A 13,695-nucleotide genomic window follows, 5' to 3' on the forward strand; every position below is an offset into this window, starting at 1 on the left:
ATTGGCAAGAATTCCATGCTTGCCGAGCAATTTGCTGCTGAATTCTTGAAGGATTCCGGTCCACGAGGTTCATCCCCAACCAGGGACAAAATGTCACCTCCACCAATGTCTGCACCACCTGTGATGGTGTCACCCCTGGATGCCCTAATTCCTTCTCCAGAGGAACCTATGGCACCACCTTCAGCCTCCTACCCATCCTCCCCAATACAGCCTCCTCCAATCCCAAAGTCCTCCATCCCTACCTCAGGCCCTGCCCCTCCCTACACTTCTCCTAATGCTCCTGGCCAGACCACCTCCCCACTTCACTCTTCTGGACCCCCCATGTCCACTATGCTCCCCATGGGTGTCCCTGGAGGAGACCCTAAAGGATGTTACGGGATGTTAAGGAATGAGGAGGATGACAGCCTGAGTGATGCTGGGACCTACACCATTGAGACAGAGACGCAAGACAAAGAGGTGGAGGAGGCTCGCAGCATGATCGATCAGGTGAAGTTACAGTGAACATGAGAATTTTAGCAAGTTGCAGTGCACAAGCAGTTGAAGCTGGTTTTTAGAGAACCTGCTATGAAGTTCAAATACAGTTTATAAAAACCAGGAATTGCTCGGAAACACCTCTGCTTGAAATGGCTTTTCAGTGCACAATGTTGCAGCTGCTGAGCTCATCTGGTCATCAAAACATCAACGTTGTAGGTAACCGAGAACTAGAGCTATTTAGACGTTATGATGCAGTACATACAGGTGTGTTTTGCAACCCAGGAACTGCATGGACTAAAAATTTCCAAATGCTTATCAGTGGTCACTTCCCCATAAGGTAGACATGATCTCATGTACAGTTTATGTATGCATTATATTATGGGTTAATGTCTAATACTCACAATCATCTAAACTCAATTTTTTTATAACTTTTTTACAACGTTGAACAAATGCCATTATGATTTTAAAATGCTGCACAGTGATTAGCATTAAAACTGAACTATGCTGATAATTACAATATACAATACGTTATAATAATACTAATAATAATAATAACAACAATAACAGCAACAACACGCTGCTCAGAGTGACAGCTGCCATTCATTTTCTTCTGGAAATGATCCCATCTAGTCTGCTGATATACCGGCATATTGCATGCAACAAACGTTGTGGGATCCATTCTTCCATCCGTTCACAAGGGGAAAAGTATGTTACGACACTTCCTTTTATTGGTTGTTGGAGCTGTTCCCAGTGGCTGTTTGGTTGAAACAAATGCAACCCAGAACTGAGTCGGATGCATGAATCCTCTTGTCCTTCTTCCAACTTCCTCTTGCTGTTGCCCCACCCCCTCATGCATGCCCTTTGTGTGACAGGTGTTTGGTGTCCTGGACTCTCCAGAGTATAGTGGTTTGAACACAGCAGTGTACAGGCCCATCATAGAAGATGTAAAGGATGAGCAAGCTAACATTCCCAGTGATGGTGGCGCTGTGGAGCCCTTGCATGGTCTTATCCTGCCGTCTGTCAGTAGATCCACAACAGTCCCCATGCAGGTAAACAAGGAAGTCTGAATTCTGTGTGCTCCCAGTCAACGTTCCCCCCCTGCTTTCTCTTGCGCTCTTCCTGCATTACCTTTCCTTTTGAGACTTTTGCCTTGATGATCTGATTTAAAACACAGAAATTAATCATTAACAGTTTCACCAGAGACATAAACCAACTTTTCAAAAATGTGATTGTTTTCTCCCTGGTATGACAACAGTATTACGCTATTATGGCAGTGAATAATTTAGCTTTTCTCTGTTAATGGATCAGTGAAGGATGTAAATTCCACAACAACAATAATAACACTAATATCAATAATATCAATAATAACAATACTAATACTACTTCTACTAATAATAATATCAAAATTGTAGGAGGAGATACGAAAAAACAATTTTTTGGCAAAAATTGTGGAAAATGTAGACAGTTGGCAAAGTGTTGGCCTTAATCAATTGATGTGAATCAATTTATTTATATTGCGCCAGATCACAGCAAAGGCTATCAAAGGCACTTTACATACAGAGCATTTTCAGAAATGAACAGAAACAGAAATGAAATGCACCTGCACCTAATGAATAGAGGGGCAAAATAGATATTATCACATGATGTATGACAATGAGTGACCATGATAATACCACCGCTTTTAGCATAATGATGCTCACAATAACATTACAGAATAATCTCCTGGAATAATCAAAATAGGTGTTCAGCCTAAGACATCAAAGAAGAACTTTCATCAATCAAAATATTAACTCAACAGTGTATTCATCTACAAGGAAACATCTGGTTTCTGAAATGTATTACAACGATGAAGCTATTAATTTCAATTGTATCTAGCCTCAAATCACAATTTTAAGGAAAAACTAAAACAGAATTTGAATGAAGATAATTTAAAGAGAAACAATAGAAATCATTTAGAAAGTACCCAACATTTCCCTCATGAGCAAGCACCAGGCGACAGTGGCGAGGAAAGAGAGAAGACATTTTGTTACCATTACCATTGTCGTCCTTATTGCTGTAACACGTATGACAAATCAGTTGGAAGAGATTATAGTTTCAATAAATAAACTCATCCATGTCATCTAGGTAGGTAGGGTCCACCCTGGCTTTTCTCCTCATGCAACAGATCATTCAGGTGGGAGACAACACGCGTCAAATTGTCTGCAATGTCCTGAATGTGTGTGCAACCATCAGTCCCGATTATGTGACAAACTCCTCCTCGGCTGGCAATCATCATGTCCTGCCAACGCTTTCTATTTTGAGTGCATTGTTAACTGTTCCTCACCATGGAAGAAATCAGTTTTGAGCTCTGTGTGAGGGGGGATAACAAAAAAGAGCGTAATGTATTTATTTTCATGCAGAAACGATGAGGCTCGAATCAATCCGATGTATGTTGATGACACAGAGCTTCACTTTGCACATCACTCAGTTGGAGCTTGGCATGATCTGATGGAGGAGGGCGCTGTTTCATCCCTTCCCCTTACTTTGGCAGCTCCAGAATTGCTCTTGCGGTGGCTGGCATGGATCCAGGTGGCTTTCCCTTTATCTGCTGTTTTTGTGGTTAGCAGTACTTGGAATCACCACTGGTATTACACTGCTTCCAGTAACGTCCTCAACAAACAGCTGCCATTGCTGCGCTCCCTCATATACGCTCTGACCGCTGTTTGGGAGGTTTCAGGTTAAAGTGCTTTTTTACCAGTGTTTATGTCAATAAGCACAGAGAACAGGTTCACACAATAACATAAAATTTCCTCATCACATTGTTTGTTGGGTGGAGGAGAGAAGCTGTTTTTCCCTCCCCACTGCGCCACCACCAGCTGGAAATAAAAAATATAATGTAAAAAAATTGTTTGAGAAGTTAGAGAGTCCCTCCATTACCTCTGTACTGTACTTCACTCATCATGGCTCCAGATGGTCTTTGCCATGTGTCAACTTAAAAATGAGTCACTCTGGCTTGTGGCTTCTGTAAGTCAGCTGTGGGTGTCAGTGAGGAGTTAGAAATAGTAAAACATTGAGCTGTTATCTCATATTTTGACGCTCGCTTAGCAGCTGTGTCAACTATGGCATTTCCCTGGGAAATTGGGTCAAGATTGGTTGTGTGTGCCCCCAGAAAAGTGACGTTCGCAGAAGTACAAGTTGCTTCTGTGTCTGTAATCAGCGAGGTGTTTGAGCAGAACTATTGTTTTTGTCACAAATGCTTGTCTGGTGGGAGAGAGAGCTCTTCCTGCCTGCAGTACAAGGGACTCAAGGTTTACTTTTAATGCAGCATTAAAGATTCAAAAGACATTAAAGTTTAGACTGTGATGATATTAGTGCCTCCTGTTTGAGAACAGATTTTTCATCGGTTGGCACAAGTTGAATCTGCTTTGTCATATTTAGCAAACACGGTTGTTTCAGGGACAAAATAATACCCAAAAAGCAAAAAGCCTTCCCATCAGTTTGTAGACATCTGTTTATTTGCTTCATGAGGATATTTAGAGTTCAAGGACCTTTCTTTGCTGGTTTTCTGTGTAGACTCAATTTGTTCTCGTGATGTGTATGTTTTTGGTGTTCTCACGTGTCTTTTCTCATGTGAACCTTTCACTGTCCTTGGCTCGCTAGTCAGTCAGCCAGCCTGTGGGGTTCCACCTTCATTGGACAATGTCTTGCCCAATGTCCCATTTTGCCACACTTGATAAAAGTCTCTGATTTTTCTCTGCCTCTCCCTTGACCTCAGAGTCTGCGACCAGGACCACTCTGCACTTGTCTTTGCACCTCTCTTCTTATTCTTGTGATTCAGATATCTTTCAACACAGATGACAACACAGTGTCAATATGTACAAACAGATTTCACCATGTCACTGATTTCTGGTCTGAGGCCGATGATGTCTCAGCCTTGTAGGCGCAGCCCGTGCAGGTCATAGTGAGCTCTACTTTTATCAAAACAAGCTTACCTGGTACGTCTTCAGAAGAGAAATTGTTGGGTGAACATGTTGTTGTTTGCCTCTGTCAGAGTTTGTCTTTGCCCAAGGAGATGTCTTAAGGCAGCGTGTCTTCTGATTAGATGCATCAAGACATTGTTTTCAAGACATAGATGTGATATTGCTCGCTCAAAAGTAATGTATTGTTGCTATACTAATCATTGGTAAATCAACGAGTCAATAGCAAGCAAAGTAATTAAGGCCACAAGCTACTGATGCTCCATTTTCGATTTTCTTTGTGATTTTGTCCTGCCGAAAAACGAAACTTTTTCCAGGTAAGATTACTTCCTGGTAGATTTTGACCAATCACGAAACAGTTAGGAAGCATGTGGCATTTGTTGACAAATTTTGGACTACTAGTAAAGTTGAAGTGTGAGCACAAATCTAGTCAAGCATTGTTTGCAAACATTATACGCTGAATCACAACAAAGGAACAAAGGAACAACTGCCATGCCTGCAATCTAGGGCTGCAAAGAAGTTAACACCTAATTTTCAAGGACTTGGAAATCATAGATGCAATTACCTTTGCCACAATGGCGACCAGTCATGATAAATCAGCCGTTGTGAGCCATATGCATGAATTTCCATTTTTTCCCCTCCCATTGTACTTACCATGCCCTAAAATGCATGCATTAACCCAAACATGCACATTTTATGGATGCGCCCTTCCTTTGATTTTACCTGTGCAAACCCACGCACGGTGCATCACGTGCGGAAAAAATGGATAAATGTTATTTGTCATTGTAAAGAATATCACAGTAAAGAAACAGTAAAGAATATCAAAAAACAAAGTAATAACACATTGTACATTTGAAATCTTGCTAATATTAGGGCTAAATTATGGGAGTTGATGTCAAAAATGGTTTTGGAAAAAGCAGTCCTGAAGTAATAGGAAGAATTGTGGTTATTATAAATTGGTTGTTTTAGCTTTTACCGTTTCTGAACTCCAGATACTTTTTGCAGGAGTAGAATAATACAAATAATGATTTGAGCGTTCAAATGGTATTAATAATTAATAATCACGATAATAATAATAATAGTACTATAAAAGTAATAATAATCTTCTCAGCCATTTATGATGATGAAAATTATAAGTGATGACAGTAATACATAACATTGTGACGATAACAGACAAATAAGGACGGTTGGTAATAATGATAAAATGAAACAACACTCAATACTATGCAGAAGGAATATTTATGTAACAGCAGTTTTAATGTCCTTTAATATTATATACATGTGATGCAGGTTGTTAAACAAATTACTTTGACTCTAGTCTCAAATGTTAAAACAATGACATTATGTTCCTCTGTGTGGTAAACCCTCATTATTTAAGGTCTTTGTGAAAATGTAACCTATTTATTTAAAGGAAATAACTAGTTTATACTGATTTCGATTTTATTTCTGCATCTAATTATGAATTCATTTTAGTTTATAGTCCGAGTGTAATTCTTCGGCCAAGGAGAGCTGATGTTCACTAAAATCTTCCACTGATAAAAGGTGGGGAAAAAAAGACAGAGTTCCTCAGAAAAAGTAAAGATTATATTAATAGATCTTCTCTGCATTTGTGCTGCACATGATATTCTCATATCTGATTTCCACTCACTTCAAAAACAGAAAATAATGAGACCTGTATGTAATGTATGATGTTTCATTGTTTGTGTTTTGTACAAATATGTTTATATATGTAATTTTATTTCTCTCCTCTCTCCTGTTGGGTTGTAGGTACCATCAGGTCAGCTAGCAGGTCTTGAAGAACCTAAATGGGTCTCCCGTTGGGCCAGTCTGGCAGACGGCTACAGTGAAGCTGGTTCCACCCCTCCCCAAGGAGAATATATCGAAGGTATTCTACCAAATAGCTTGTTAGAAGACAACATTAAAATATTGTGTCCAAAAAAAACCCTGATAAAGTCGCTAATGTTTCATATAATGCTAACAGCATGTTCGTCTTATCTATTGCTGGGACTAGCTTTTTTAGGTATAACAATTTAGATTAGAAAAATTCAGCTCCTTTCTTATTCCACCTCTAAATATCCATCCATATGAAACAGATAATGACAATTTCTATATTTTCTGTAGACCCACATGTCTTGTGTCGGTCAATGGGAAGTTACAGCTACGACAACTCTGAGTCTGAGTCCAGTCACAGCTCCAGGACCAGAAGGCTTCTGCCTCAGCTCCCCGCAGAGAAGTTTGATAGCACTGCCCCCAGCATCCTGATTCACCATGAACCCCTGGATAGAGCTTCCAGCGTTCCCCGCCCACATGACTCGACCCAGTGTCTGTCTGTTCAGGATGACGTGGACCCTGACAGCCTGAGTGACGCCAGCCGCTCAGATGACGGACCCATTCTGGAGAAAACAAAGAATCAGGCACGGACTGGAGTTGCATCTCCTGGGGCCACTGGTCCTCAAGTCAAGGGTAAGGACAAGATATCCCCCTTGACCAAATTTACCTCTTTTTACATTGGTTCTGAAGACAGCCCTGGCAAAACGGATCAGGCCAGGAGCCAGGGGCAATCTGAGAAGGTACGAGAGCCCCCATCCAAAACCCCCCCCACCACTGTCTTGATCCGACACCTGAGTAGCCACGAACCCAAAAGGATGGGTGTCAAACCCAACAGCTCTGCTCCTAATCTCCAAATACAGGACGGGGACTCTGTTCCCACAAAAGACAGTTGTATATCATCCTTTGTCCGGCAGGAGAGTTTCACCAAAGATCGGCCCAGTGACATGGTCCAGATGAAGAGGCTCCCCCACATCTCAAGCCACCCTTCCATCAGAGACATGGAACAGAGGAGGGAGAGCATCAAGGATACACAGTCCTTCCTCAAGGAGACTGAGGGAACTCTGTCCTCTCTTGACATCAACTTCCCCTCCCCTGGCTCTGGCTCTGGCCAAAGTATTATTAAAGGACGCTCATCTAGTCACATGGATGACTCCTTGTCTGGTGAATCAGACGTGGACACAGCGAGCACTGTTAGCCAGGTGAGTAACAAAAATGCTTCTGTCAGCTTTGGCCCTAAAAAGTGTCCCCCCATTAGCAGTCTCCAAAAGGAAAAGTCCTCGTCTACTCCATCCATCAAGGAGAAAGGACAACAACTCACTGCCCGTGAACGCCTTTCAGAGAAACAACGAGGCCAGGTGTCTAGCAAAACATCAAGCAAGGCCGAGGCAGCAAAGCGCTTCCTCACAAGACGCAGTGCAGGCAGCCGTGCCTCTCTGGATAAGTCAGAGGGCTCACACCGGGCTGAAACTCCATCATCTGATCATGAAGCGACCCATACATCCAGCCACAGCAAGAAACACACTGGCCCTCCTCAGAGAGAAGACAATGGGAAGGCAAGCAAGACGCTGACTCAGCAGGCTCTGACTCGTTCCAACAGCTTGTCAGCACCACGGCCGACTCGGGCATCCATGCTTCGTCGAGCACGCCTGGGTGAGACTTCAGACAATGAAGGCACTGAGACAGACCGGGGCTCTCAGAATTCAGACCATATCACTGCACCACCTAAAGGGTCTGCTGAGGGGAAGAAGCTGTCCAGGCTGGACATTTTGGCAATGCCCAGAAGGAGAACAGGCTCCTTTACAGCTCCCAGCGACACCGAGACTTCCTCAACAGGACGATCTGGTTTGTCAAATCGGAACTCTGAGCCTGTTCCTTCAACCAGGAAAACATCGGTGGGTGACACTCGGCAGGCAGCAAGCAGAGTGAGTGGAGCTACAGGGAAGGAAACACACACCCGAACCCGGTCCAGTGGAGCAAAGTACACAAGCTCTGGTGAGTTCCTGTTAGTCTGCGTTTACTTTTCTGATTAAGGGTCAAAGTGTGTTCCCAATATGGTCACACAATTATTGAGCTTTAGGGTTATGACCGTTGTTTGTGTAAGACATAGAGGTTTCTAGATCTCAGGATTTATATAGCATTTATTTTTCTTTTTCTGCTTTGAAATCTCCAAGAATGTTTTCAATTCGAATTCAAGAAGGCCAGACCTGCTGTTCTCCACAAACCTTTTTGGAGAACTTTGGCTGAGCTAATCAATTGTGGATACAAATCTCACAGGTTCCCATCACAGGCAGAAGGCCTCAGACTGCTCTTCCTCTTCTGATGATGACTATGAGACTCCAAAAGCCAAACGCTCCTCCCATTCCTCCACCTCTGGCTCCACCCATACTTCCCGCAGCCACAAAACCAAGTCTGTATCCCTGGAGATGGAGGAAGAGGATGACCAGAACGACGTAGACCCCTACCAAAACTGGTCCACCCACAGTGCTGAGATTGCCAAGTAAGAATCATACATTCCATTTATTTACATAATCAGCTAAAAATGAATACACAGAAAACCTCAACACCTGTCTTGCCTGTAGGCTCAGTCAGGACTTGGCCAAAGATCTGGCCATCCTGGCAAAGGAAATCCATGATGTGGCCGGGGACGGGGACTCACCCAGCTCTGGAATGGGCACCACCACCAGTCCCACCAGTCCACTGCCCACCACGCCGGCGTCAACCATCTCTGCCAGGGAGGAGGTACACAATGAAACTTCTTACCTTAAATCATAGAGCTGAATACGGAGCACACGTTACATGCCTTAAAGATCTGATTATGAGTCTTAAAGCATTGCCCGGTTAGCAAGGACATTCTTCATGCATAATTCATGATTCTGCTGATAAAAATATTGATATGATGATGCAGATGCCTGTAGTTTTGTCACATTTTGGTCATCTGCTATTTTAGTTATTTTACTAACACTAATTCCCAAAAGTTGAGACAGTGTCTAAAATACAAAAAAAACCCAGAAAGCTTAGAAAGATTTAAAAGTCACATCTTACGTATTGAAAACAGTACAAATACAAGATAATTAATGTTTTAACTGATCATCTTATTTTTGTTGTAAATATATACTCGTTCAAACTTTGATGCCTGTAATAAATAACAAAAAGTTGGGACAGGGGCAAAATGTAAGACTGGGAATGTTGAGGTCAAAAAACAGGTTAATAGGTAACAGTTGATGACATAATGATAGGGTAAAAAATTATAAAAACAATAACCTTGATCAGTTAAAACTGGAATTATTTTGTATATGTACTGTTTTCAATTGAGTATAGCTAAAAGAGAATTTTCAAATCACTGCTTAGTGTTTTTATTTGCATTTTACACATTTTTCTCAACGTTTTTGGTTGGGATTTGTAAAATTATCCGTCATTCCTTGCAGTTATGAGGTTTTGTTAAGGAGCTTTGTTCTATATTCGCAATTTGCATAAAATGAACGCAGTCAGCGAATGGGCCTGCATACTTATGGCATTTGGTGTGTGAATGAGAGTTTAAAAGGTGCAGGTGAATAGTGCAATATGTCCAACATGGAGGATACAATTCAGCTTCTTCTGCTAAAAAACGAATTTCGGTGTCTATTACTCAAAATCAATGAACAGGAAAAGAAGAAGAAGAAGAAAGACTAAGGGAATTAAGAAAAAGATGGCATGACATAAAATGACTTACTATAAATGTGCTCGCTGACAATATACGGCACTGTTGTTCCAAATGAAAGATAGTGTAATGTTGCAAGGAGCTTCACTGTTGCCGGGATGGAAGGAATGTTGTGTTAGAGGTTCTAGATCATTTTTTAGATCTACCAGTAGAGTTATTATTGTATGACTGCTTAAGCTGTAACTTTTGATATCTATCTATCTATCTATCTATCTATCTATCTATCTATCTATCTATCTATATATCTATCTATCTATCTATCTATCTATCTATCTATCTATCTATCTTTCTATCTATCTATCTATCTATCTCTTGATCTATCTCTTGTTATCCGTTGTTAATGGAAATAATGCCACAAGAACAGTCCTTAATACACCTTTTCTAATGTGCACTTGTTCTTTGAAGGATGGGAAATTTCACGTAGAATAGACCCCCACTAATTGCATGAATAAAATAATCACAATATGTCATTAACCACACTATTAATATCCCTGCTCGTTATGTTATTTGCATGATCCACCCTCCATATGTTTAGAGGAGAGAAGTGCATCTTGCTCTAACTCATGCAGCTGACATGCAAACTGATCTTCCGGGCCTGTGTGTGAATGATCCAATACATCAAAGTTTCAGCACTCTAACACATGACTTGAATGTACTGTTGCTGTCCATGGGACTGTGGAATGGCACATCAGAAACAACACTATCTGGAGGCCATCTTGGGTCTAATTAAGGAGTTTCTTTTTCTTCTCCGTTACTGGAAGCCTGCTTACCAATAAGAAGGGAGGATATTATGTAGCCGTTGCGCTGACGTCACACTGATTTCAAATTAAGATCTGTGTTTGCTCAGTAGATATTGATAAACTGCACTGTAGAACAGTAGAGGTCAGATCTTACCGAAGTTAATCGTTCCTAGGAAATCACTATTTAAACAACACTGTTATTTGTGAGTTGAAGCATTTTGGCGATAAAGTATCTGGCGTATACTAACCCAGGCTGTAGGCTATAGAACTGAACCCTTTTGGATCCAGTGCAAAGAAGTTCTTTGTAGTGGTACTTTCTTTCCTTACAAAGTCCTGCGTGTATGTGTCGGCAACATTCTCTCAGCTACTTCATGTTACGGCACCCTACATCACTAAGCTGCTCACTGATGTGAAAAGGCATCTGGTAGATGCTATAGGACTGCAAACCATGAAAAATAAAAGGATTTCATGCTTAAATGTCATAGGAAAACACTTTCTGTGTCAAAGGTGAATGTATTACTGAACTAAGAACATCATAGTAGTTTCAGGCCTTTCAGTGTGTTCCAACAGGACTGCAGACCATTACTCCACAGCTACACACCATGAATGAACTGGTTTTACTGGAACACTTCTCTCTACACTGCCCATGTTTACACGCTGTATCCCAGCAGTGCACAAATTCACTGCATACACCATTGAAGCTGCATGTTGGTTGCATGCGTTCACATGGAGCTCAGCCATCACCAGCTTCTCACTGGTTTAACATTCACGAGTATTCAGAGGTTGGATCACTGGAGACACAATCCCTTTATTCTCTTTCCAGCTGGTCCATCATATCCCCGAGGCCAGTTTAAACTACCAGAAGGTTCCGCCAGGCTCTACTGCCATCTTGGACCTGGATGCAAACATGAATGAGCCGGAGTCCGGTTCTAAGCAACGTCGTCCATGGAACCGTGAAGAGGTCTCTGTCTGATTCCACGAGGCCACATTCACATTCTAGTTCACTGTGTCCCAAATCTAAACATTGTGACCCAGATCAGAGGTCTTATCAAGTTTGGCTTATAAGTCCTAAGCCTGATCCATAAAGCACCGAGCAAATTTATATTATTTTATGAAGTAAGATCATTCCTGAGGTGGTTTTGATTTGAGCTCAGTGATTCTAACGGCTACCAACCAGGACCTCAATGCTCTGTGAGTAGGACAAGATGGACAAACCAGGACAACATGCAGTTGCTGGCAGATGATGAACTAGTTGTATTGTTTGGCCTCAGATGATGATGTCATATCAGCTCCATCTGATGCTTTTGTTGATTTCCAGGTATTATGCGTTTATGCATCTGAAAGTGGCTAAATGGGTTTGTATAGTTTTTTTTAAATTCAATTAAATTTATTTGTGTAGCACAAAGGGTCAAAGGGAGTCTTCTGGTATGGAGACAGCACAGGGATAACAGCCCAGGGCCCCGACACGCTTTGTGGGGCCCCACAGGCCGGAGGGATGGTTAGTAGGAGCACAGGAGAGAGATGTGTAGGTGTAAGTACTGGACAGGCTGAACTATCCAGAACCCCCTGGTATGTAGGACCACAGTGAGCAGGAATCAGAATTGAGCCAGAAAGCCTAAAAACAACCCTTAGTTCATTCCACAGACTAGCAGGTGAATGAATGGAAGTACCATTGGTGCGGTTAGTCTTGGTGTGCTGGTAAAAGAAGGCTTTTGTCACTTTTCTGCTCTGGCTGTAAGTTTTGTTTTGTATGGACTTTTGCAGGTGATTCTGGACAACCTGATGCTCAGTCCAGTGTCACAGCTCTCACAGGCCATCCGGGAAAACACGGAACAGCTGGCTGAGAAAATGAAGTAAGGAAGTTGTTCAATTCATTCACTATGTTATAACACACCTACCTGACCCCCATGCAGGGACCTCACCAACATGTCTCACATATGCGTAGACCAGGATTCTCCAACTCCAACTTTTTATAACCAAGAGCAAGTTTTGGGCTTTGTTGGTTTCGGAGCTATTGGTTCCTTTTATGACCCAGGATAGAGGCTTTCAAACACAGGTTTAGTTTCTCTGATATATATTTGCAGCTGGAAGTAGTTGGTATCCAATCCAGTGGCTGTCATGTCTTCATCAGATCTTCTTTTGAGGTCCCTTTACGTTTGTGTCCTTTTTGGGATCTGAGGTTTTATTTGAGGGTCCATGTGAATGTTTGCTTTAAGTCAGGATCCACATTCTCTTACCACCAATGTGTTCTCTTGTTGTCAGGGTTCTTTTCAAGAACAAGGCAGAGGTGTGGGAGGAAATCGAGGCAAAGATCAATGCGGAGAATGAAGTCCCCATCCTGAAAACCTCCAATAAGGTTCAATAATACCTTTATTATATCTATATACCATGTAGGATCTGCTATGAGTGTACAAATATTCTGTCCTATTTTCCTGTTTGTTCTCACAGGAAATCAGTTCCATTCTGAAAGAGCTGAGGAGAGTCCAGAGGCAGCTGGAAGGTAAATTTGAAAAAATGTATTCAATCATTTTAAATAAATGGCTGCGTGCATGTACCGTGTCCTGGGACATCGGGACAAAATCAAGTCCTACCTCAACACTGTTCTTTCCACAGTTATAAACACCATTGTGGAGCCTGGTGGGAGTCCTCAAACAGCTGCCACTAAAGCGCCGACTCGTCCGTCTTCGGTGGGGAAGAAGCCAGTCACCAAACCTTGCAGCTCCACAAACGACAACAAAAGCACCAAGCGATCACCTCGTGGACCCGAAGGGGCCCACTACAAGGCCTGAACAGGCCACTGTAGCACCTCCAGACATCGCTGTCCCATCATCAGTTTGTTTGTTGACTGCTTGCTTTAGGTTTCTTCTGCAGAAGCATCCCAGACCTCGCTGCGAACACTGTGCTAAACTTTGTTAGTACGGCCTGTGGTTTTGATAATGTTCCAATAATTCTCAACAAAACAAAAACAACACAACACATGCACACACTTATGCACAGG

General features: G+C 42.1%; 1 protein-coding gene across 1 annotated transcript in view; it reads left to right on the forward strand.

Moving 5' to 3' along the window:
• The window catches only part of cep170bb (centrosomal protein 170Bb), a 17,394-nt gene extending 3,908 nt beyond the window's left edge, over positions 1 to 13,486 (forward strand). The window contains exons 8-18 of the mRNA XM_076165356.1: positions 1 to 486; positions 1,347 to 1,523; positions 6,198 to 6,315; positions 6,552 to 8,252; positions 8,535 to 8,757; positions 8,840 to 8,999; positions 11,521 to 11,658; positions 12,462 to 12,550; positions 12,960 to 13,053; positions 13,146 to 13,197; positions 13,311 to 13,486. The exon at positions 1 to 486 is cut by the window's left edge and continues 632 nt beyond it. Of these exons, the coding sequence (XP_076021471.1) occupies positions 1 to 486; positions 1,347 to 1,523; positions 6,198 to 6,315; positions 6,552 to 8,252; positions 8,535 to 8,757; positions 8,840 to 8,999; positions 11,521 to 11,658; positions 12,462 to 12,550; positions 12,960 to 13,053; positions 13,146 to 13,197; positions 13,311 to 13,486 (3,414 nt within the window). The remainder of the gene's footprint in view (positions 487 to 1,346; positions 1,524 to 6,197; positions 6,316 to 6,551; positions 8,253 to 8,534; positions 8,758 to 8,839; positions 9,000 to 11,520; positions 11,659 to 12,461; positions 12,551 to 12,959; positions 13,054 to 13,145; positions 13,198 to 13,310) is intronic.
• Positions 13,487 to 13,695: the final 209 nt, after the last annotated feature.

The sequence above is a fragment of the Genypterus blacodes genome, unplaced genomic scaffold (genome assembly GCF_046128005.1).
Source record: "Genypterus blacodes isolate CSIRO-AG114 ecotype Tasmania unplaced genomic scaffold, CSIRO-AGI_Gbla_v1 ptg000143l_1, whole genome shotgun sequence".
Lineage (NCBI taxonomy): Eukaryota > Metazoa > Chordata > Actinopteri > Ophidiiformes > Ophidiidae > Genypterus > Genypterus blacodes.